This window comes from Typopeltis vanoorti, chromosome 16, assembly GCF_054136105.1.
Source record: "Typopeltis vanoorti isolate ZY-2024b chromosome 16, IOZ_Tvanoo_1.0, whole genome shotgun sequence".
In the NCBI taxonomy this organism is placed as follows: Eukaryota; Metazoa; Arthropoda; class Arachnida; order Uropygi; family Thelyphonidae; genus Typopeltis; species Typopeltis vanoorti.
The window spans coordinates 35,559,038-35,585,334 of NC_143564.1; the positions used below are offsets into that span (position 1 = coordinate 35,559,038).

The following is a 26,297-nucleotide window of genomic DNA, read 5'->3' on the forward strand; positions in this document are numbered from 1 at the left end:
AGTACAGAATGGATTTAGAAAAGGACGATCATGTGTAGACCCAGCCTTCTGCTTAAAATTAATCACAGAGAAAAGAAGAGAATACAATTTAGAAACACATATTACATTTATTGACTTTTAAAAAAGCATTTGACAAAGTTAAAAGAAGCATTTTATTTAACATATTAAAAGAAAGACAAATACCAAACAATATCCTAAAAGCTATCATAAGTATATATGAAAATAATCAAATTCAAATAAGATTAAATCATGAGCTATCATATACAAGAGAGATAAACCAAGAAGTCTGACAGGGATGTCCCCACTCAGCAACTCGTTTTAATATTTACCTAATTGAAATAATAACAAAATGGAATAAAAATTTCCATCAAGGTATTAAACTTTCTCCTACTGTGAACTTAAACACTCTCCTTTTTCCAATGACCAAATAATAATTACAAATTCTGAAGATAACTTAAAGCTATTTTAAATCTAAATGAGATAGCCAAAGATTATGGTATGATAATATCAACAGAAAAATCAAAAACTATGGCCTTTAAAGGACAAGTTCCAGTAAGAACCAAAATAGTAATACATAACAAGATTTTTGAATAAGTGAATTCATTTAACTACCAAGGTTCTATGATTACATGTGAAAATGAAAAAGATATAAACCTAAAAATTGCAAAATATTTAAAAATAACAGGTGTAATTAGCTCTATATTTAAACCAAACCTAGTTCAAAAACAAATCAGACTAAAAGTACACAATACATTAGCCCTACCAGTCATAATGTATGGTAGGGCTAACGTGAAATCTGGACAATAAAACAAAAAAGACAAACAAAGATTAATAACAGCTGAAATGAAGTTTATGAGAAAAACTGCAAAGTATACTCTATTTGATCACAAAAGAAACAAAGAAATTATGAAAGAGTTAAACCAGGAATCAGTAATAGAAAAAAATGTAAAAAACAAACATAGATGGATGGAACATGTTGAAAGAATGAAAACAGAAAGATTACCAAAACAAGCCTTAAAGTACAAGCCATTAGGAAAAAGAAAACCAGGACATCCTCTTAAAGGATTCCACGATGATTTCTAAGGCCTGAAACAGGTACTCTAGGCCTAAATCCTTGATAGGCATGTTGATGATGATGATGTAAGAAAGACTAAGATCTTTTTTGGATGGAGGATAAAAAAAAAAAATAAAAATAAAAAGAAGATAAAACTGTGTTTTGGACGCACCGAATGTAACTAGGTTGCTATTACTCCACTGAAGGATGGTATGGAGATTGGTGTTATTATAGAAGACCTTACAGCTTGAAATGCTTGAGCACTGCAAGCTATGTCATATGAGGTGGAGAGTGCTATCAGCAAAACTCTGGATGGGGCTGGAGGGCAGTGAGAGAAAGTTTATTTATGTACATAAGAATAAGGTGTGGGTGAAATAACAGAATTTTAAGGAACATCTGCATTAGTCAGAAAATATGAGGAGAGAATCAGTCACTGCAGTCAGTACACATGGATAGTGACCCTTCCCATAATGCACAGCATTATACATATCCATAAGGATATGTGCTTTGCATACTAAGGCAAGTGATGTGAAGTCATTAGCTTCATATATGAGTTACCCGAGTCCTGAAAATAGTTCAGGTGCAAACTTTCTTTGCTTATACTTGGATAAAGGATTAAACCAAGTATATAATTTCTTGGTATCTTTAATTTATTTTTAACTGGTGAGTCTTTGGCTTCCTAGGTTCTTGCAAACATTTTTAATAGTAACTTTTGAGAAGTAATAAAGTTTGCACTATTTCTGTTTATGGTTTGCTTTGTGTTAAAAACATTTCAAAACCTGTAGTAGTAAAACAACAACAAACATTAATTCCTTCATGCTACAGTCTGCTTCTCCACTGGAGAATCATCACTGACATCGCGTCCAGAGACTATGACCATCATATCCTGTTGATGACAATGGTAATTGGGCATAATTAATAATAACAAAAATGATTTAGGGTATTACAAAAAAAGCAAAGCTATTTTTGGTAATGAAGGGCTTTTTTTTTTTTTTTTATTATTGGGAGGATTTTTTTTGAAGGTAAGGCTGATATAGTACTTATGCCAGAATGTGATCAGGCTGAGATGGTATGTAATTAGGAGATGTTGAAAATGAAGAACCAATAATTTGAGTGTAGAGATACTTATCAAATAGCCAAAAAACATGAATTAATCAATAATGAAAAAATGAATTAAACAAAGAAGTTCAAAGAGCTGAAAATAAAGAACAGAAGGAACATAAAACCTGTTATATACATATGAGGCTGGACATTTCATTTTAAAATGTCATCAGGTGTAGAATAGAGAAAACTAACTGTGAGCTTGTCACATGGTATAATGAAATGTTAGGTTGAGTCAAGGGTACTGGGGAGTTTGACTGGTTTGAGAGTGTCAGAGCATTTGGTTGGTTTGAGAGTTGTGGGGAGTAATTTATTTTATCTAATTGCCATAAGGTAGAAAGTATATTGGGTCTTTATGTGTTCATGGCATATTGGATGGTTCTTATCACTAGTAATTCAGAGCAACATAATTTAGTTTTGTTTCCTTGGCAATTGATAATGGTGATCTTTTTGATTTCTAGAGTATATTTGGACTGTATTGCACATAAGGATATCTCAGTGGTGAGATTTTTGTTGTTGCTAGCGTGTTTTTGTTTGTATCTTTTCTTAGTGGTGGAATGTAAGCAGTCTTTATTTAATTAGGAATGATTTTTATGAACAAATGGTAGACCCAATATAGCATGTATTGCATCCTGACTGACAGTTAAACATATAAGCAGCATCATGCAATAACAACACGTTGGATCTAGGCTATTGTGGTTCTGTGTTTTAGTAGATTTTGTAGTTTGTTGCTGGGAGTGAAGTCAATTCTATAATTTGAATATCTGAAAATACATTTTATAGCTTCATAAATAGCTTTTTAAACAGTGAATGGATTACACCATTCACTGAGGACTGAGAGAATGGTGTAATCCATTAGTTGTTGGAGATACTGTCAAGACTATAAGATCTCCGTTAGATGCATGATTTCATGGTTTAAATCAGTGACAGAAGATGAAGATTTGTAAGTGTTAATGAACTATTAACATCTACTCCAAAAATCTGTGTCAATATAACAGATTTTTGGATATAATAAGGAAGATAAGAGGTGAAATGTAATTCCCAATGTTGGTAGGTTTGTGGTATACTTTGGTGCTGATGTGATGAGTGGATGTAATGTGGGTCAGGTTTAAGAAATTTATGGATTTATTTTCTTTGTATTGAATGGAGAATTTTGATCTGTGGCTAAACATGCTAAAAGAATGAAGTTGTTGTTTAGCATTTGCATTGCTGATGCATAGCACATCATCCATGTATCCACTAAGAATGATCTGTGTACCTACAAAAATAGTTTTAATTTTTTTTTGTTTAATATCAAACATAGGAGCATTGTGAATTTCAGACTTTAAAGTATTGAGGTTATTTTTAGAATTATAAATCTGAACAAAAATAAGAAACTTCAAATGGAAGTGAAATACCTTTTATTTGTAGCAGCACAAGGAATATCTGAAGTGTTCTGTATTGTGCTTTCTATAATGGAGGACTTAGGACCTAAATGAATTAAAAATGCAAATTCAAAAGTTCATATAGATTCTTAAAAACTTAAATAATTAGAGATGTTCACATAATAAATATATTCTAAATTTTGCGATACACTATTTTATTATTTTTTTTAAGAATACCTCAATCACTAACAATAATAGTACTGTGCTAGCAATTCAGGTAAGAAAAACAGCTAACTATTGTTTGTGAAAATTATTAAGGTAATACATATTAAAAATAATATGGAAATACTATTCTTATATATTCTTAAAATCTCCTTTGGTGGCTGAAAAAAACATGGGTTCGAATCCCATCTAAGATAAGAGAGATCTCTTCTTTATGGGAATTTCAACTGGAGGGGAAGTAACCAGTCATATGGAGGTAGAAAAATTTCTCTTCCTAGAAACTACTATTTTTCATTCTTCAAAATGGGCAAACAAGCCAGAAAACACATGCAATTAACAGACAAAATAAATGGCTAGTCTTTATTTAAACTTATATGTCTTTGAAACATATTTGATTAATTTTATAGATTAGACACAGTTTTTTTTTTGCAAAAATTCAAGTTTATTTATAAACTTATAACTAATATTTCTTCAGCATTATACTAACATCATCAAAGCCCAATGGACAAGTTAAACAATTAATCTAATTACTCATTTTATTAGTTATGCAAAATCATATAAAAATTCATGTTTAGATGAAAGTGGCATCTGTTAATCATTAATTAATTATAGTGATAGAAAATTAAATTTATTATATAATAGTGTTTCAGATAACTAATTTCTAAGGGCCAGTAAGAGACACAGAATCAGCCTTGTTGAGAATCGACTTTATACATCACAGTTAATATAAATTTATAAGGTTATTTAAGGAGATATGAAAGAAATTTCTACATTTGCCAAGTCTCAATAAGACTAATTCTGAATCTGTTTCTTGCTTTTGGTAAGTAGTTACCCGAAAGACTATATTATTGTTGTTATTATTATTGAATTGGGCACCTCCATGGAGCTCTAAAACTCATTGCGGGAGACCCAAACTATCAACACAATTTCTATCATACTTCTCCCTGAAACCATTAACTGGCAATGCACTCACAGCTGACTCAGACAACTTATTCTATCCATTTACCACTCTCGAAGTGAAAAATCTAGTCCTCATGCTATTGCTAACCATACTCTTACCCAACTTCCAGGGATGAAATCTTGTTCTGCTCCCTCTAGCCAAGTGCTGAAACATTTCTCCTGCATCAGTCCTATAAAAGCCTTTAACTAACTTCGATGTGTTTTGATTTTTTAACGATACTTGTGACATAATGATTAGAAATTATACACGTTTGCACAAGAATAATGTTTAATTTGCCAAATATTTCGGTCTGAATATTATAGACCGTCTTCAGTGGCTACATAGGAGTAGTTTAAAAAAAAAAAAAAAAGAAAGAAAGAAAGAAAAAAAAAGTGGAATACGAACAATTGATCATTCACACATAGAACAAGCCGTGTGATGTCATATCGCTAAGTATTGGAAGAGTAAACATTTTTAAAGTCATAATTAAAGATATTAATTCAGAAATTCATATAATGATCTTAAATAACATTAGACTAATATAGGAAATTTACAAACAAAAAAAAAAAATAAAATAAATAATGTGTTATCCTGATTAAACTTTCCCAAATTTTTGATATAGATATACAGTCATTATGATTCAAGTTAGGACGTTGAAGTAAGGCCTCCACACTTTCTTTAAATAAATGTTCAAATTTGTAGCGACATCTGTGTAGGAGGAGGAGAGTCTTGGACTAAAGGATGTGTTTGTTCTAATCCAGATTTCTCAGGTTTGTTGTGTTGAATTGATGACTGATGCTCTTGAATTCTTTTTTTCTATAGAACATCCAGTTTGTCCAAAATAGGAAAGATTACAATGACAAGGAACTTGATACACACCAGGTAGAGACAAGGTTGAGCGTTTATCTTTAGATGAAGGAAAATGGAGGGATAATTTGTTAATAGGTGTATAAGTGGCTGTTAAATCATATTTCTTCAGAATTCTTGAAATTGGTTCTGAAATCCCGGAAATGTAAGGAATTGGAACTCGACGTATTGAATCTTTGCTGTTCTGTGTTGGATTGTAAGAATCGAAAAGATGTGTACTCTTTTCGGAGAAGCCATTTAGTTTCGTGTGATGTTTGATAGTCGAAAGTTCTTTCTGTAATAAATGAGAAGTTGAACAGTTAGTTTTGGCTCGTTGGATTAAACATTTTATGATTCCTGTTTTTTGAGAATATAACGACCTGTGAAAGTTGGTTTTCTGTAAACTGTTGTTGTAAGAACACCAGAAGGTGAACGGATGAGAAAGATGTCTAAAAAAATATAACTTGTTGTCTTTTTCAATCTTGATGGTAAACTTTATACGAGGATGTAAGGAATTGATACTGCTTAAAAGGAAGGTAAGGAGTCTCTGTTGTGAGGCCATACAGCAAAGATGTCGTCTATATATCTAACCCAAAAGGATGGGTGAGGGAATATAGATGAGAACAGGACTTCTTCTAGATGTCCTAAATTATTGAAATCACACATTGGCAATTCATGCTCTTTTTTGAAAAACTCTTCTGATTTCTTAAATAAATTGAAAAACATCACTTTAAAACCTACAGATCTTATGGTTATCTTTGATGTAGAATCTTTATATATGAATGTACCTCTCAAAGAGACTTTAGAATTACTTGCTGACATCTTTCCACAAGATATTATAAAGTTATTTGATTTCGTAATGCACTCTGGATATTTCTTATGTCAAAACGAATTTTACAACAGAGTGGAAGGAATAGCCATGGGAAGTCCACTCTCTCCTGCTCTTGCCAACTTTTATTTAGAACATCTAGAAGAAATCCTGTTCTCATCTATATTCCCTCAACCATCCTTTTGGGTTAGATATATAGACGACATCCCCGAAAATCAGACTTATTAATGACCCATCTCTTACCAACCTCCCACAACTTTTGCACAGACGATCAGTCTCTGCACTATGTGTTTTCTACAAATATTTCCATGAAAAATGTTCATTCAAAATAGCATCAATAATTCCCCCACTTAGTACTAAGCTCAGTGATGTGAGGAGCTGAAGGATCTTCCTCAGCCATAGCCAAGTTAGCCAGTCTTGGGCGTGGACAGCAGGGTTTTTTCCCCAGTTTATTCTGGGGTTTTTCATCCCGCAAAGCAGGCAAACTGGCCTTCAGAACTCAACACTACAGGCCATAGGATACACCGAGGCATAGGGCTGACCATCTTATCCTGTAAACGGAGTGAGGTCCGATGATCAATGGACCCTCGACACCGCAAGGTAAAAGAGGGTATAAGGAAGATGATGAAGTACTAAGCTCATTGGAACACATGCAGCTGCTGCTCAACATCCCTACACAGCGCACCTTAAAACCCACAGAACAAGTTTCTTCTCCTCCTCCTTCATCCCTGCAACTGCTATACTGTGGAACAGTCTTCCCCTTGATGTGTTCCCTAAGGAATACAATATGCAGCAATTCAAATCCAATGTGAACAAGTACCTTCTTTCCCAACCCATACACAGTACTAATGTACTATACAGTAGGTTGATCTACCAACCTCTCGTGTATGGGCTCAACATTAAAAATAAAAAATAAAAATAAAAATTACTGTGAATTCCTAGATATAATGAATTATATCCAGGAAGTTATTATGTTCATGTACACATAATTAGAAACTTTTATTTAATAAAAGTTTCTAATTAGAAAATTAGAAACCAGTCACTGAATTAGAAACTTTTATTTAATACCAAGTTGAACCTCCTTTAATAACATGTTGGACTGATCCTCTTCAATTTACTGTGCATAGTTCGATGAGATATGGATCAGGAACAGTCTTCGTTAAATGCTTCAGTCAATTGTTGCACACAGGAAGTTCTGTTTGTCAATACAAGTCTTCCCAGATGAAGGCAATCTCATTCCTGATAGATGGTCTTAGGACCACAGTTACACCTCTTAGACAAGCGTTGTGGTTTAATGTGAATTATATCCAGGAAGTTATTATTATATTCATGTATATATATTATGAGATATTAGGGCGATCTAATGTAGTCCTCTACCACATTTATAAGTAGCTTACCATGACATTACTTTAAGTGATCACACATGGGAAATTGATAAAAGAAAGAATTTCTTATGAAGAATAATTTACTTTCAAAAAAGCAAAAATGTTGACTATCACATAATGATTACATCTGATTCCACCAACATGGGAAATCAAGACTTGCTGATCATAATCTGATTAATAACCAAAGGATAAAATAAACAATAAATGGCAAACAAAACAATTTGTTATCTCAGGAACCTGTGAAGAAGTTTGTTTTATTTGTCGATACTATCCAATGTATATCTAGCACAATCCTTTTTTTTTTTTTTAAACAGTTTTATCAGTCTTTATCTTGCACTACTAGTGAAATATTAACTACAAATAAAACAAACATGTCATTTATAATTTTTCTACTATTTAAAAAATGAGCTAACTTCATGTGTAATTAAAGGGTTCACAAATAAAACTATCCAGAAAATTAGAAACAACAATCATATTTTTTAATTTAAATCAATGAATGTAAGCAAGTATATATTGGTTAAAATAATTTATAGAATTAAATTATACTAATTTTTATTTTGTTTGATATATTTTATAATATTAGAGATCTGTAGTTTTCTTTATATGTAAAAGTTTAAGCAAATTGCAGTGTAGTTAAAAATATTTCAGAAAATGAAGAAAGAACTCACTGGCAGGTGTAGTAACCGATGTTGTCATTGTTACATTGGCTGTTGTACAAGGAATCAGTTTAGGAGGATGACTAAACTTCTTTGCTGATGGAACTGAATCAGTGCTTTCATTCTACAAGAACATTAGATATGCAGTTAGCTATGTCTTTTATTTTAAAATTCTTTTGTCTTTTTTTTTTTTTGTCGTTGTGGTTCTTATTTGTTTTTTAGTATTAAAAATAAAGGAATAAAAATAAATAATTTTAATTATTATGTTAGCAATAATATAATAACCATCAATGAGATGGATGGATGGTGTGTGGAGTGACTGATCTTCAGAGTTGAAGCCTCCAGAAAAGCATACAATAAGACTACATGGCGAGGCCTGGTGTGGCACATCACTGAGCATCAGAGCGACCATACAGCATCTGTAGATGGCCAGTGAACATATGATGATATTAGCAATAAAACATTTTGACTCAGTTGTAAAGAAATTTCAGTGTTCACAATTACAGCTTGGCTAGACAAAAAAAAAATCTATCTTGATTAAATATTAATATATTTGAAGCAAAAGTTGATATCGTACTGCAAGGATCAAGGGAACAAAAAGTCAGACGCATTTCTTTGTAAGACTAGTTTACTGCTCCCAGCAATCACAGCAACACTGTTTGGATGTACTGTATAATTAAAATCTCATTAAAATTAGTATGCATCTAATATTTTTTTCTGTCACTGGATAATTGAGTAAATAATTTCGTATGTTAATTAAAATTAGTTACACATCACGGTTTATGCTATAATTATATTAATGATAATATTAACCATTTTATCCAGGGATACAGAGTGATTGTTATATATTATGTAAGGAGTTACATTAACATGTATATATAAGTTCTAACTACCTGAATATATGTTTCCATGAGGAAGCATGCTATCGAAAGAAAAATATGGGAAACGTTTTTGAAATAATTGTTTGTTATGCACACTAGGCAATAAGAAAAATAAGATGAAAGTAGTGGTCAAGTATTAAACCCGGTGTCAGTTATATTTGTTCAAGTAATTTTTTAGAATGCAAGTACTGTCTAGCTCTAAATTTGGATTGATTCCAGGTGATATGTCTCTTCTTGTTTTATTTTATAATTTTATTTAATTATTATTTTTTTTTGGGGGGGGGGGGATATACTGAATGATGAAAAAAAATTATTTTCATTAGTGGAATACTGCTCTGGGATCAAATACAGATATTTGGTTATTTATGAGGATATTTGTGAGGCCTTTAAAAAAAGGCCTCACAAATATCCATGCTCAAAGTGAAATTAGAATGTAAAGCATGCAGTTGAAAGAGAGATAGTATGCTCTGAACTCAGCAAACCAGGTTCACAGTCATGATTGCTATACTTAGAATGTAACATGTTGCAGTGCTTTCTTCTTGATAAACAATAGGTGCCAGTACACATTCTTTGCTAGCAGGAAAAGTTGAAAACGATACCGCAAAGGATATTACAAAAATTTGACAAGCCAGTCTAGTTTTCAGTTAACTATATTCAAGGCAACAAAGGGACAGTATGTCAAAATTATATATTGTAATAACTGTCTGACTTAGTGGAATTTGATAAACTTTGAGATTTGTGAAACGTAAAAAAACCTGTGCATGCGATTCATTTTTAATTCCAAATGGCTCACTTTGATTATAAAATTTTGGTAAAGAAGTTTTGAAATGATATTAAATTAATGATTCTGCCCTGGTTGGATGAAATTTAATGTAACTTTATAGTTAAGATCTATATCAAAATTTGTCACGTCTGATTCTGTTGTGAAAAAATTAGGTAGAAGGAAAATTCTATTTTTTTCCGACCACAGACTTTAATTCAATAATAAAATTAGACTGGAATATATTGGCCGAAGATTTTAATAACTCATAAAGCCGACTAGTTTTGCCAACTTGACTGCTGGCTTCGTCTGGGCATACATAGGGGATAAAAAATAGCTTAAAACAGGTCAAGAAACATAAACGACTACTAAACGTTATACAAATTCAAAAAATGCTTTACATCAAAAGGATGGAGCGTGTGGGATGTCAGACATTGTTATACAAGTGCATTCTGTAATTTGCAGCAAAGTTGAATTCTGGTGTGCTAAGTGATCTTATGAGGGGTCTTCCATATATCATATGGAATGATATATGAAAGATCTTATGAGGATCTTCCATATACCTCAATAGGAACCAAGGATTATCCTTGGTTCCTATTGAGGCTGCCTTTTGAATGGATTACCACAGTAGTTTCTTTGAAGTTTCGGTTACGAAAGTCTTCCTCTAAATATGGCATTGAACTTTTGGCCCATTCAATGTTGTGATTGGTATTTGAGAAATAAAGGGCTAACCTGGAATTATCTTTTCTGTTATTATTATTATCGTCTCCAATGTGTTCTTTTTTTTCTTATTTCCAAACTTCCAGAAGTTTGGAAATAAGAAATTTTTGCCCTACATAATTTAAACCACATGAACAAGGGATGTTGTTAATGCCAGGATGTTTGAAGAAAGCATTGTTATCCTTTGGTGATCTTAACAAGTTAAGGACTGTCTTAATTGGTTTGAAAGTTACTCTTATGTGATTTAAGAAGTGTTGCAATCTTCTGTGAAACTATCCATTCCTTATGCCAATGGAAGATTTGTATTCAGTTTCTTTGGGTTGCTGTTGCTAGAGGTTGAAGAAAAGTATCTTTTGAACTAAATTTTTTGGATAGCCATTGTCTTTCAGGGTTTCTGATATGTGAGTTAATTCATTCTTGAGAATTTTTTCTTCTGTTATGATGTGTGTAGCTCTATTTTTGAGCATATGTATGATACTCAACTTTTGAGATATATGGTGTGAAGAAGTGCAGGTACCGGCTAGTGTGAGTCGGTATGCGGTAAACAGTTAGGTTAATATGACCATCCACTTGTTTGTAATTAAGGTATCTAAAAACGGTAATTTTCTATCTCTCTCAATTTCTAAGGTGAACTTAATTTTTTGATGGGAAAAGTTTATCTTAGTTAAGAAATCCAAAAGTGCTGCTTCTGTGTTTCTCCATATGATGAAAATGTCATTGACATATGCCCACCAAACCAGTGGTTTGGTGGAGATATGTCAATGACATTTTCAGACTCCAGTGGGAAGTTAAAAACAAGGTAAGTAAATTTGAACAGATTAAATGTAAGAAAGCTAGACTTCTAAACTAGCTTACGTTCTTAAAGAGATGCAGGGCAAAACAGATATATTTTTAAATGTCTCCAGCGTTACTATGAGAGAAAAGACAACATACTAGATCTGAACTATCTGAAATAATGAAAAAATAACCTTTTATGCAATATGGACAGTTGGCCAACAGACCTAAAATGGAAATTAAAGTCGTTACATCCACTGACACAACGACTATATGGTGCTCCTAAAGTTCATAAAACTGGAATACCTCTACATCGTATAGTGGATGGAATAAACTCTCCGGCATACTTATTGTCAAAATACATGTATATAAAAAATATGCAACATTTCATCGAAAAGCTGAAAAACATCTCATCTCGGAGACAGACTGGATGTGGTATCCTTGTTCACCAACATCCCAGTGGATGAAGTTATCAACATTTTAGACAGCCTATATCATCAAGATATTACTTCTCTTTTCAGACATTGTCTAAAATCAAATTTCTTCAAAATGGAATGCAACGATATACAAACAATATACAAATAATGGAGAAACTAGAAAAAGATATTCTTTCACAATTAGACCGAAAACCAGCGGTTTGGTGGAGATGTGTCGACGACATTTTCATCATATGGAGAAACACAGAAGCAGCACTTTTGGATTTCTTAACTAAGATAAACTCTTTCCATCAAAAAATAAAGTTCACCTTAGAAATTGAGAGAGATAGAAAATTACTGTTTTTAGATACCTTAATTACAAAACAAGTGGATAGACGTATTAGCCTAATGGGTTTACCGCAAACCTCACACTGCCCAGCATCTGCACTTTTCTTCTTCACACCATATATCTCAAAAGTTGAGTATCATACTTATGCTCAAAAATAGAGCTACTTGCATCATAACAGAAGAAAAAACTCTATATATATGTGAGCTCACATATATATCAGAAATGGGGGTGCTTAAGGGTCAAAGCTGTATAACTGAGAGGAGACCTCCACATAACCTTTAAAGGAATGCGGAGAACCGACCAGGGCTTCTGATATGGTCGGTTCTCCGCATTCCAATGTCCAATCCTCACCTTCTCGTGGTGCACCCTGTTGGGTATCTACTTGGATACTGAACGGACGAGGATGGGCTGGCAATTTGGGATTTAGTCGACCAAATTGTATTCTTATTGGTTAAACCAAAATATAGAATGATGGTACAACATGACAAAATTTCATGCCAGCTGGGGCGTCGCCCGGTTAAACAAGGCCCCCGTTGTTTTCGCCAGGGAACCAGGGCGAACAGCGAAAAGTCAGCTACTGGAACAAATCTGAAAATAAACCCCAACTCAACATCACCAGAGTTAAAGATCGGTACTATCAACATAAGAAGCCTGAATGGCAAAGAAATGGAGCTAGCCGAGGAATTAGATAAGTACCAGATCGACATAATAGGGGTGACTGAAACAAAAAAGACCAAAACTGGTGAGATCTTTCTGAGCAATAAATACAAAATGTTATATTCAGGCAATGACAATCAAGGAAAAGAAGGAGTAGCCATAGTATTCAACACAAAATACGAGGCTAATCTTCTTGAATGGCAGTCAGTCTCAAGTAGAGTAATGTGGGCAAATATGAGAATGGGGAACTGGACAATGAGACTTATTTGTGCCTATGGTCCCACAGAAGGTTCTACAAAGGTAGAAGTGGAGGAATTTTTTGAGGCTTTAGAAAAAGCAACTCACACAATGAAAAATGAAAAGTTTGTCCTTGTTGGGGATCTAAATAGCAGAGTAGGAAATGATTGTGAGACATACAAAAATATTTTGGGAAAATTTGGAGAAAAGAGCAAAGCTAATAATAATGGCAAATATCTGTTGGATTTCTGCTCAGGACATGGACTGGTTATTACTAACACCATGTTCCAACATAAAAATGTGCACAAATTCACATGGAGAGAAGAGGCTAGGAATAAGAAAAGTCTCATTGACTATGTTATTGTTGATAGTGATGTTTTCTCCCTGGTGCAGGACACCAGAGTGTATAGAGGATTTGAAATTGGAAGTGATCACTATTTAGTCTTGAGCAGGATAAAATTGAATTTCATATTGAAAAGAATAACATGTAAGAAAGTTTTAAAGCGAATAAAAGTTGAGCAGCTCTCAGATGTGAACGGTAGGCTAAAATACACAAAGATTATTGAAGAAAAAATGAAAGAGTTTGAGAACAGGAATCAAACCTTGGAGATTCAGTGGCAAACTCTGAAGAAAACATTGATTGATTCTGCCAGAGAGGCATGTGGTGAGGTTATCTGTAAGGATAAAAAAATCAGAACTCCCTGGTGGACACAGGAAGTTAAAGAGGCAGTGAAGGAAAAGAAGAAAGCATACCAAAAGTTCCTGTCAAATAAGTCAGCTTGTGCTCTTAGAGAATACAGAGACAAATGCAAGAATGCTAAACACTGTGTAAAACTAGCTAAACAAAAGTCATGGGAGGACTTTGGCAAGAATATAGAAAATAAATATCAAAAAGGTGGCAAAATATTCTGGAGGTTGTTGAAGAAGCTTAAGAATGGAGGACAGAGTGCTGTAAAAGGAATTAGAGATGATAAAGGTGACATGAAAATGGGAGAAAAAGATATCCTTGAAGTATGGAGTAATTACTTTGAAAAACTGCTAAATGAAACAAGCAGTGATGACAGCACAGTGGTAAAAAACACTGACCAGGCATGCAGTCAGGAATACATATCCATACTAGAAGTAGAAAAAGTCATCAAAGGCTTGAAATGTGGAAAGGCAGCAGGAGTAGATGATATTCGACCAGAAATGCTGATGTATGGTGGTATAAGAGTCTTACAGTGGCTACACTGCATAGTTCAGAAAGCCTGGACAGAGGGACGAATTCCCGATGATTGGAGTACAGCTCTCATAGTACCCATATATAAAAAGGGAAATAAAACTGAATGTGAGAATTACAGAGGTATTTCCCTACTGAGTGTTCCTGGCAAGATCTATGCAAATATACTTGAGAAACAGTTGAGAAGAATTGTGGAAGAAAAGCTTGGTGAAGAACAAGCTGGATTCAGGCCAAATAGAGGCTGTCAGGATCAGATCTTCACTTTACGACAAATAGTCGAGAAAGCATGGGAATATAACAAAGATCTGTATTTAAGTTTTGTCGATCTGAAAAAGGCTTATGACAAGGTGCCAAGAAAGAAGCTATCCAATACACTTCAGTTATATGGTGTCAATGGGGCATTATATCAAGCAATACTTAGTCTTTATTTGAGTTGTAAGTCAGCAATTAGAATTGAAGGAAGTACAGGAAGATGGTTTAATGTTAAATCTGGTGTGAGACAAGGATGTACATTATCCCCTCTGTTATTCATTATCTATATGGATCACATTATGAAGGAAAGTGGTATTAAACATGATATCAAAATTGGAGATGTTAATGTCAGCCTTTGCTTTATGTGGATGATGTTATACTTCTAAATAAATCTGCTACAAGTCTGCAATATTCTCTGACTAAATTGAATAATTGTTGTAATAGATATGGTATGAAGGTCAGCAATAAAAAGACAAAGACAATGAAAATAGTCAGAATCATTGAAAATGTCAACTGTGTTGTGAATGGAGAACCTGTGGAACAAGTAAAACATTTCAGCTATTTAGGCACGATTTTCACTGAAGATGATAAATTAAATATAGAAATAGACAACAGAATCAGCAAAGCTGGTATGGTTGGAAGTCAATTGAATAAATTCATATGGAATAAGAGAGAAATCAGTCGGAACACTAAAACCAGTTTTAACTTATGGATCTGAGAGCTGGGTCAGAAGTAAAACACTTGACCAAAGACTAGAGACCACAGATATGAGAGTCCTGAGAAAGTTTATAGGCATGAACAGATGGCATCAATGGCAATATCATATTAAAAATGAGGATATTAGGAAAGAACATGACATTGTCAGCATCCAGGGATGCGTTAGCAGAGCTAATCTTAGGTGGTATGGTCACTTAAACAGAATGGGCGAGGAAAGATTAGCAAAACAAGTGTTCTCTGCCAAGTTGGCAGCAAAACGACCCAGAGGAAGACTAAGATATAGGTGGATTGATACGGTACAAAATGCTTTAGACGATTGAAATATAAGATCTGATAATGTTGGAGTCTTGACAAGTAACAGACTGATTTGGAGGAAAATTGTAGATAGGAAATTAATAATGATGTAATTTTTTTCATGTAGTACTATCATATCCTGTATACTCCTTGAGGGTACATGGCAGGAATTTGATGATGATATATCAGAAATCCTGAAAGACAACGGCTATCCAAAAAATTTAATTCAAAAGATACTTTTCTCCAACCCCTGCAACAGCAACCCAAAGAAATTGAATACAAATCTTCCATTGCCATTCCTTATGCTGGGATAGTTTTACAGAAGATTGCAACACTTCTTCTTAAACCACATGAAATAAGAGTAACTTTCAAACCAATTAAAAAAGTTCACAACTTGTTAAGATCACCAAAGGATAACAAGGCTTTCTTCAAACATCCTGGCATTTACAACATCCCTAGGGCAAAAATTTCTTATTTACAAACTTCCAGAATAAGAAAAAAAAGAACACATTGGAGACGATAATAATAACAGAAAAGATAATTCTGGGTTAGCCTTTCATTTCTCAAATACCAATCACAACATTGAATGGGATAAAAGTTCTATGCCATATTTAGAGGAAGACTTTCGTAACCGAAACTTCAAAGAAGCTACTATGGTAATCCATAGTAGCAGCCTTAATAGGAACCAAGGGATAATCCTTGATGATATATGGAAGATCCTCATAAGATCACTTAGCACCCCAGAATTCAACTTCACTGCAAATTACAGAACACACTTGCATAACAATGTCTGACATCACACACGCTCCATTTGATGTAACGCGTTTTTTGAATTTTTGTAACATTTAGTACTCATTTAAGTTTGTTTCTCGACCTGTTTTAAGCTGTTTTTTTATCCTCTTATGTATGCCCAGACAAAGCCAATAGTCAAGTAGGTGAAACTAGTCAGCTTTATGTGTTATTAAAAATCTTCGACCAATATATCCCAGTCTAATTTTATTATTGTATTACGTAGAAGGAAATTTACAGAATAATGTAAAATACAACGAAATAATTATGTCTCAATGACCACCTACGTATGTACTACATCTTGGGTAATGTTAGGTATTGCTCCAAACACTGTTGAACAATATTCTGCAAAACTCTTTTGATGAATTATGAAAGGAATTCATTGAACAAATATCAGTGAATTGTTTTTTAGATCGATTTCATTTGCAATGAATTGTCATAAGATGAATTGTTGTTTGATGAATTGCCTTTTCAATGAATCACCATTCTTTAAATTTTTGTCTAATGAACTGTCATTTGGTAAACTGTCTTTTGATTAACTGTTTTCAATGAATTTCGATGCAGCTGAGCATAAGAGTACCATGATGATTCTGTGATTAAGTGTATGCCTAGTCAGAGTATTATGACACTATTTTCCTGGAGTAAAAAACCTAAGATTTTATTGATACTCTTAGAATGCCAAGAGGGAAAGTGAGAAATTTGATAGTTTTAGCATGCAAATGATTTGAAAGGTAATAAGACAGGATATAAAAAAGTTACTGGGAAAAAAAAGCAGAATTGATAAAGCTGTTGCTATGGTATAATAGAAACAAACTGAGAGGGAAAATATAGCAAACCATTCTCTTCATCTACATATCAACTGAGAGTCTATGAAAATTGTCTAGAAGGAATGATATGCAGTTTGCATATGTATAGACCGAATTTGACAGTTGAAAGAAGTTATATATATATATGACTGATGGCTTGCAAATGAACGAAGTTACACAACTCAAGAAAGGTTGCCTCAAGTTGAGTTGTGTAACACAAGAAAGAAAATGGACGTGCAGAATAATCAAATGCACTAGAATTAGGGAGGAAGTAGTATGTATACAAGTACTACCCTTAAGGTGAATGAGAGAATCTGAGAATTAAAAGAATGTTGAATTTGGTTTCTTAGATATGAATAGAAAAGTCAATAAAAGAGATGCAGTCACGTGTAGGCCCAAGCACATACTACATTTCACATTAATATCAGAAGTGTCAAAAATAAACATCAGGAGGTTTTGGTACTGATTAATTCAACTAGGATAAAAATTATGAAAATCAGCAATATCTGATTGAAGGAGGATGATATAGTTACAGGGACGTATAGGATACTGTATTTTCAGAGGAGACAGAGAGAATGGCATGGGGGGGGGGATAATGATAGCAGCTGAAGAATTGCAACTACCAAGAATAGAAGTTCAGCAAGAATGCAGAATCATGGAAGGCAATGCATTTGAAAATCTGGTGCAGGGCAGAGGCCAACAAGACAAAATCTACAGTCAAATGCTACAACAGTTCATGGTGCAAAGGAAGATACAAATTGCATACATACATCTGCAAAATAAGCTCAACATGCAAAGAATGAGTATTATTGGAGACTTCAACCATGGAGACAGACTGGAAGGAGAAAAGAAGACATGAAGAGAGGAGAAATTGGAATTAGGCAGATCCTGAAAGAATAATTACCTAAAGCATCATATAATGGAGAGGAAATTCAGGAGTTTAAGAGTACTGAACCTGGTGAGGGCATCAGATGATGTCAATAAATAAGCTAGCCACATAGCCTCTGATCTGGAAGCATGATAATGCACTTTTGAACAGGCAGGTGGCGTAAGCATGTGGAATTTTTCAGTTAAGGAGAAATATGAGATAATAAGCAAATCATGACAAACTTAATGTTATGAAGTAGTACTGTGGCATAACAAACTGCAAGGAAAGATGAATATTAGCAGGGCATAGTAAATGATTAATGACTACATGTTACCCTCCAGTGTCAGGAGGATAAATCAAATGGGAGTTATATGATGCGTAGCATCATTAATAAGTGCTATATAAAAATTCAGAGGGAACATAAGAAGAAATAGGATCAGGAAGCTAATGAACAATACAAAGCATAGGCAAGAAAGGTGATCAGCATAAGGAAGGTAAAAATCAGATTATGAGAAATTAACCAAGAAAGCAAAAGGAATAAAGAGTCATTTAGTTATATGGCAAGTAAAAAAAAAAAAAAAAATATATATATATATATATATATATATATATATATATACAGGGTGTTCGGGATAAATTTGACATATTTATAATTAATTATATTTTTCCGTAAGTTACATGTATTAACACACACTTCTCTTCATTTAAAAGTTTGGACCCTTCTTCATTCATATACAAGATGTCAGAAAGGATGGATAGCTGGAACCCACCTGGATCATGGAAGAGAATAACTTGTATCATGATGATTCGTGCCCGCCATCAAAATAAGGATATTACGACTGCTGCCCAATGCTCCCTGAATACAGTAAAAACAATCAGGCATGAACTAGAGACTTGCAATGGTGACTACGAGGATGTAGCAAGAAGAAAGATCCCTAGCAGACGATCTGATTGCGTTCGTACAGCAGAATTCCTCGCAAATCTGCAGGAACAGGTGTTGAAGAACCCTGGCATTGGAATTCGGGCTTTGTTCATGGAGTTGCTAACTGTAGTCAAGCCCTGGATAACAAGGGTAGCCAATGGTAGGCCGTATGTATGGCAGCAGGATGCGGCCCCTTGCCACACCTCTGGGAAAAGTCAAAAATGGTTGTCTGAAAATTTCTACGACTTCACCAGTCCAAATGTTTGGCCTCCAAACTCCCCAGACCTTAACCCCATGGATTATTTTGTATGGGGTGCAGTTGAAAAAGACACCAATCGCACTTCCAGTAATACAAAAGCCCAGTTAATGGATAAAATTAAAACAGTTTTTGCGGCCCTTCCCAGGGAGACTGTAGCATCAGCTTGTTCGAGGTTCCGAAGCAGAATTGAAGCTGTGATCGATGCTAATGATGGTTATTTTGAGTAAATCTTGTTGATAGTATTGTAATTAACTCTGCCTGTAATGTTTTTTTGTCAATTCATTAAATTTAATAGATACAAAGAAGATTTTCTTTTTCCTTACGAAACTGTCAAATTTATCCCGAACACCCTGTGTATATATATATGGAAGAATAATGAATAAAGAGGGTAGGAAAGCAATGACAAAAGCAGAAGAATGAAATTACTGAGTATATAAGGCAATGACTGATGTGACAACAGAGGTAGATGAACTGGAGGCAGTACTTAAGATATTACAAAATGCAAATTCAGCCAGAAGAATGATGATTATTGGCTCATGTGTTATGAGAAAGTACAAGAGATTTGTCAAAGGTTCCGACAAGGCCTTTAAATTACATAATTGTCAGAGTTCAACGAACTACAGAGAGGACAACATAGTTTATTTCTATAAAGGACTCCAAGACTCAGGTAGCAAATTACAGACCAGTCAGTATATCAGAAGTAGTTCATGTATGGGGAAAAAGGTCATTCAAGTTCAGGAAAATGGACCAATTCTGAGCAAGGCTTTAGGCATGATAGTGTTAAACTGTGAATGAAATTTTTATGTATATTTTGTTCTTCATTCACATTTAACATAACCTATCATATATTAAGCATGACTTGTTTAAAAATTATTTGTTAATCCCTTGCTTAAGAATTATTTTTCATGTATTATTCCTGAATTTCATCAGCTATTATTTGATTAAATAATTTTGATGTATATTTTACTATTTTGGAAGGACCCAGTGATAAATATCATTTATCTTATTTACTTTATTCCTTCAATAATATTATGAGAAATTATATGTATATAATTTAATGTACCTTATATATATACTGCAACATATATTTTATTATTATTAATTGTAAATGAAATGAAAGAGAAAAGCCTTATGTAACATTAACGCGAATGTTTACGTTTTGTTCGTTGCCATGGAGAGAGAAATAAAATGGAACAAGCGTGGGTAGACTGTGAGCTTCGATAACGAAGAGAGAAGAAAAATATATGAGTGGTAATATGGAGATAAAAAAAATGAAGAGTTTTTGAAAGGGAAGAAGGAAGGATATAAGCAAGGGGGTGAAAGTAAATAAAAAGGACTGAAGGGCAGGAATTCAAGAAAGTAGTATTTAAAAGTGTGCTAAGACGAAGTGAAAACTTGTAGATAGCTGAAAGTAAAGTCAGCAGTGGCATTAATAGGAATTTGGTGCCGTATTTGGATAATCAAAGGACTGGAAGGTTAATGAAGGATTCAGAATAGATCCAGTTATCTTAGAATTACTACTTATTTCTATATTGCTTTTAGGAAGAATTGTATGGAGCTTAACTTGTTGTGAAGTAGTAAACAAGGATATCAATCTGCCCTATAGTTGCCATCGAGAATTGTGAAGCGCGACAAATAATAATCTAGTTATGACCTTGAAGAATTCTTTTTAAATGTGTTCCATAGGTGTAATAAATATGATTTGAAGATGTGCTCACATTAAATCTGACGTGCTGAAGATTAATTCCGGTAAGGACAGTCATATTTTATTTGTTTCTGTGTATGAAGACTTGAGTGATAGTTCCATTTTGCTCATTCTAACATTTACTGTGGCATATCGCCGAAGTTAGAAGTTAAAAATAATTTGCCTTGAAATAATATCTGCCGTGTTTAATGATATGATAAGTGCCAGCTGAAAGTTAAGTGTGGAGTATAACTGAGAAATATGAGCAAACTAATTAAACAAGAAATTCTGTTGTATTAATCTGAGTAAGGAATCTTGTAATTGAGAAAACTGTGAAACTTGTATGTGAAGATTTTGAAGACTGAATTAATATGAATGATTTGACCCGATGTACTAACTTAATTGTAATGTCTCATTTTAGAAGTGGAATTCATGTATTTGTCATATAACCTTATATTAAATGTTTTGTTTTATTAATTTCAATACTGTGTTTGCCTGATTCTTTTTTATTGCACCGTTCATAAATAATTCGAATCTCGCGGGAGCCTCAAGTGAAAAGTATTAAATTCAGCCTGAATGAGTAAGGAGACTGCTAAATTAATTGAAAATTGATTCTACTATTTTATATAGACTAATCTAAATATAGGGTGGCGCAGTATAAATATAAATTTCCCTACATTTGGATTAGTGATCAATTAGCAATTAATTGATTTTATTAATAAGAGTACGTTACAACAAGATGTCGGATTCGGAACTAGGATATACGTGCCAACAATAGGTCGTGTATTAGTAATTTACTCACTTTCTATCTATAAAAAAGTAACAACTATTACATACATTTTAGGAAGGGGAGGGAATAAATCAAAGTGGCATCATGAATAAGAATAGGATATGCAGAAACAGATTCAAGGAGAAGGCAAGTAACTATCACTGAGCCACAGGATTTTGTATTTGAAGCACTACTGTTTAATTTCTAGATGGTCCGTATTCAGCTGTTTGCAAATAATGCAAAAATCTAAAAGGCATTACCAAATAAATATAATGTATAGATGTGTGGAATGATTTAAATAGAATGCTGTTGTGAGTAAAGAACAAAAGCTGACAATTTAATGAGAAAAAGCATAAGATTATGTCCACTAGAATGAAGGTTACGGTCAAATCTATTGTAGAATCCAAAGGAATAAGTTTATTTTAGTGAACAGTTTGCAATAGTGAATTTCCTTTAGAACAGTAGGTTGGCTATGGGGATTTGATCAAAAACATCTCAATAGTTTGTTATAACAGTGTACAATCATAAAAGCTGATCATTGCATTAATGGGACTAGACTACATGTAACCTGGGTTTCTTGGGAAGAGAGGTGTGGGGGAGAGGGATGAGAAGGTGGTGGAGAGGATTCAGAGACAAGTGACTCAAATGGAATTTGAGTCACTTGTCTATGGAATGAGACCTATGAAGATAAATATGAGTTATAAAATATGATTTTTTTTTTTTTTTTAAAATGTTGAACCCATACATGATAGGTTAGTTGATCGACCTATAGTACATTAGTACCGCATATGGGTAGTGGGCTGGGAAAGGAGGAACTTGTTTACATTTCATTTAAAATGCCTGTATATTGTATTCCTTGGGAAATACATCAGGGAGAAGACTGTTCCACAATACAGCAGTAGCAAGGATAAAGGAGGATGAAAAGAAACTTGTTCTGTGGGTTTCAGGTGTACTGTGAAGGGATGCTGAACAGCAGCTGCAAGTGCTCCAACAAACTTAGTATGAGTGCAGTGGAGGAATTATTGATACTATTTCAGATGAACATTTGCCATGGAAATATTTATGGAATACACATAATGCAGAAACCAAACATCTGTGCAAAAGTGGGAGGAGTGAGTTGGTAAGAGATGGGTTATTAATCAATTTAATTGCTCTCCTCTGTATTTAGTCAAGCATTTTGAGGGCTCTTAGAGGTCCCACTCCAAATGTGAGAGCAGTATTCAACAGCTGGGCAGATTTGTGATTTCTATTGTGTAAGGTTAACAGCTGTTCAGAGGTGAAGTAGCATCTTGAGTGAAAGAGAAATCCTAGTTTTTAAGAAGCTGAGGGTGCATGGAAATGATGTGATGTGATGTGTTTATGCCAGGAGATGCTTGATGTCAGGGTAATTCCAAGAAGAGAAATCTCATCTTGTCTGGAAATTTGAGTGTTGTCAAAAATAATACTAGAAGAAAATTGTTCTTTTTTTGTGAGAAATAAGACAGAACTTGGTCTTACTAGCACTGAAATTGATGAGGTTATCTGAACCTTAAAGGAGGATGGCTTGGAGATAAGAATTGAGGGCAGTGGTGGTTGATGTTCTGTAGGTTGAGGTGAGTTGTGTAGAGTATGGTTTATCAAATGAAAGAAAGGAGTGCAATGAACAGTCATCTGCAAAACTGTGTATTGGGTTGCAAGTCAACTGAAGTAAGTCATTGATATATAAAAGGAAGAGGGTTGGTGAGAGAACAGAACCTTGTGGAACCCCAGCATTAGTTGAATAGTGAGAGGATAAGGAACTGTCTACCATCACACACATAGTGTGCATCCAGACAGAAAGCTGGCAATCCAACTGCAGAAGTCGTGAGACAGACCAAATGATAGAAGTTTGCTTAGTAAGCCTTTGTGCCAGACCTGGTCAAAAGCTTTGGAGATATCAAGTGCAACCACTTGAGATTCACCAAACTTCTACATGACATTTGTCCAGAGATGGGTGATATGTGTAAGTAGATCTCCTGTTGATCGGCAGTGAAGGAATCCATACTAGTGGTTGTTTATTAACTGGGTGTCTTCGAGACAGTGTAGGAATTGGGAATTGACGGTTTTCTCCATTACTTTACACACGACTGAGGAGAGTGAGATGGGGGGGGGGTCTTCAGACAGCAGTGATTTGTAATACTTCTTGGGAATGGGTTGAATATAGGCCACTTTCCAGGCTGTGAGAGCCAGGAAACTGGTTACTCTTTCACTCCACTTACCAGTGGAGTAAGAGAGTATATACAGGCCGCACAGGATAGGAGTCAGTTATGGTGCACAAGCTTTCAGGACAATAGGAGGAATGCATCAGGGCCAGGCAACTTCTTTTTTTGTGTGTCTAATTTGGACAACATTTTTCTGATCTTTTTCTGGCAAAAAAGGATATAGGGGCATTGTATGTTGGGTATCCAGATGACTGGGGAAAATTTACAATTGTCAGTTATGTGTGCATTCAAAGCAAAGTGTGAAGCCAGGAGATTGGATTTTTCTGTGGGGGATAATGCAATAAAGCCATCTGGGTATGATAGGGGTGGGAATAGTGTTGGATAAAAGTTATGGCCAATTGCTTTGGCAAGAGAACAAAAGGCTGCTGTTTGGTCAGGCTGCAAGTTTCCTGCTTTTTGTTCTTTCAAACTCTGTTTTGGAAGCATTAATAGTTTTCGTGGATCTATTTCGGGCTTGAGTATAAGCAGTAAAGAAGGATGGAGTTCTTGATGTGAGTCAATTATAGTATGCATGATTTCTCATTTGTACAGCCTTGGCACATCTTTTGCCGAACCAGAGTTTAGTTAGGGAATGGCAGTTCAAGGTAGTGAGGGGGAATGCATGTTTCCATGCCAGTGAGGATTACTTTGGTGATACATTCGGTGCACATATTTGGGTTAGACGGCTGGAAACAGTAGTCTAACCATGAGAATGAGGCATAGCAGTCACGGAGGCCGTCCCTCTTGGCACTGTTATAATGCCAAACTACTCTCCTATGTAAGCATTGTTGCATGGGAGAGGAGATGAGTACTAGATTGTGGTCGGAATTACCTAGGGTGCACTAAATCACTGTGTATTTGGAAGAGTCATTAGTGAGAAAGTGATCTAGGGTGTTTGGAGGAGAGGTCCGGTTTATCTGGTATTCTGGTTGGTATGTGAACAATTTGTGTAAGGTCATTAGTGAAGGCAAATGTTTCAGTATCTCTGCCTGCATGAGCTGTACAACTGGAGGAGGAAAGCCAGTTGGTATTGTGGACATTAAAATTTCCTAGGAGGATGATTTTGCAGTTGGGAAAGTGGGACTGGAGAAAATCAATTTTTAAGGAGAGGAAATTAGCTCAGAATGGTTGGTGGCATTAGGGGAGTGATAGAGACAGCAAATGAATTTGACTGAGTGGGGAAGGAATATTTTCAACCAAAGAAGGTCAAAGTTGGGTAATTCTAGGTTGGGTGCTCTCTGGCAAGGTATGTCAGAGCAGATGTATGAGCAGACACCACCCTTGGGTTGAAAGGAGTTAAAGAGTGTGTAGTTTGGAAGGTTGAGATGAATAATGCTGGGGAAGGTGAGATTTGATTTTGTGCCAAAAAGAGTAGGTGGAGGCGTTTGTGGACTGAAGATGGTAGTGGACACAATTAAGAGTGGAACTGAAGCCACGGATGTTAGTGAAGTGGATATGCAAGGTTCTGTGGAGCATATACACTATCTACCAATAATTGTCCAGACACCCCTGTTATTTGAAGTTATTGAACATTCCAGGTCTGTTATAACATAAAAACCAGTATATAGATAGCAAGAAGCAGTGTTTCTTCATAGCAGTTGAATACATGTGATATGGCAACGTGATATGAACTCAGTGGCTTCAAGAGAGATGTCATCTTGGGCTATCACATTGGTTGCATGTCCATATGTGGCACTGCTGCTCAACTGGTGCATCCAAAATCAATGGTTGGTGATGTGATCAACAAATGAAAATGTTCTGGCATCACTAGTGCAGGAAAACACTCAGGATGGCTGCCAGAAATTACTGAAGGACAGGAGGGTGTTCAATGGGTGGCACACAAAAACTAGCTACAATCGGCACAGACCATCCATGATGAGTTCCAGAATGCCAGTAACACCATGGGGAGTACTAATACTGTACGAAAAGAACTCTATTTACTGGGTTTCCACAGAGGATCAGTTTCACACAACAAAACACAAACAAGGCAGCTCATCTGGTGCCAAGAGCATGTGAATTGGACAAAAGACCAGTGGAAAATGGTAATCTAAAGCAATGAATCAAGATTTACCTGTTTCCAGTCTGATGGTAGGGTGTGAGTGTACCACACCCTGCCATCCACAGTGTGTTGTACCCACAGTAAAGTTTGGTGGTGGAGGAGTAATGGTGTAGGGTGCATTCAGCTGAGTGGGACCACTAGTCGTTGTCCGTGGTTCCACAAAGGCAGCTCAGTACCTTGATATTCTGGATAATCAGGTGCTGCCTACACTGTGGAGTTTTTAAGGAACGTATCTGTGTTTACTATCAA

At 34.8% G+C, this 26,297-nt stretch overlaps 1 protein-coding gene across 7 annotated transcripts in view; it reads right to left on the minus strand.

Annotated features, from left to right (window-relative positions):
• The window catches only part of Spt20 (transcription factor Spt20 homolog), a 444,696-nt gene that overhangs the window by 135,978 nt on the left and 282,421 nt on the right, over positions 1–26,297 (minus strand). For all 7 annotated transcript variants that reach the window (XM_090405995.1, XM_090405992.1, XM_090405994.1 and 4 more), the window contains exons 16-17: positions 8,410–8,521; positions 3,553–3,625 (exon numbers count right to left, since the gene is read on the minus strand). In XM_090405995.1, coding sequence (XP_090262121.1) covers positions 3,553–3,625; positions 8,410–8,521 — 185 coding nt within the window. The remainder of the gene's footprint in view (positions 1–3,552; positions 3,626–8,409; positions 8,522–26,297) is intronic.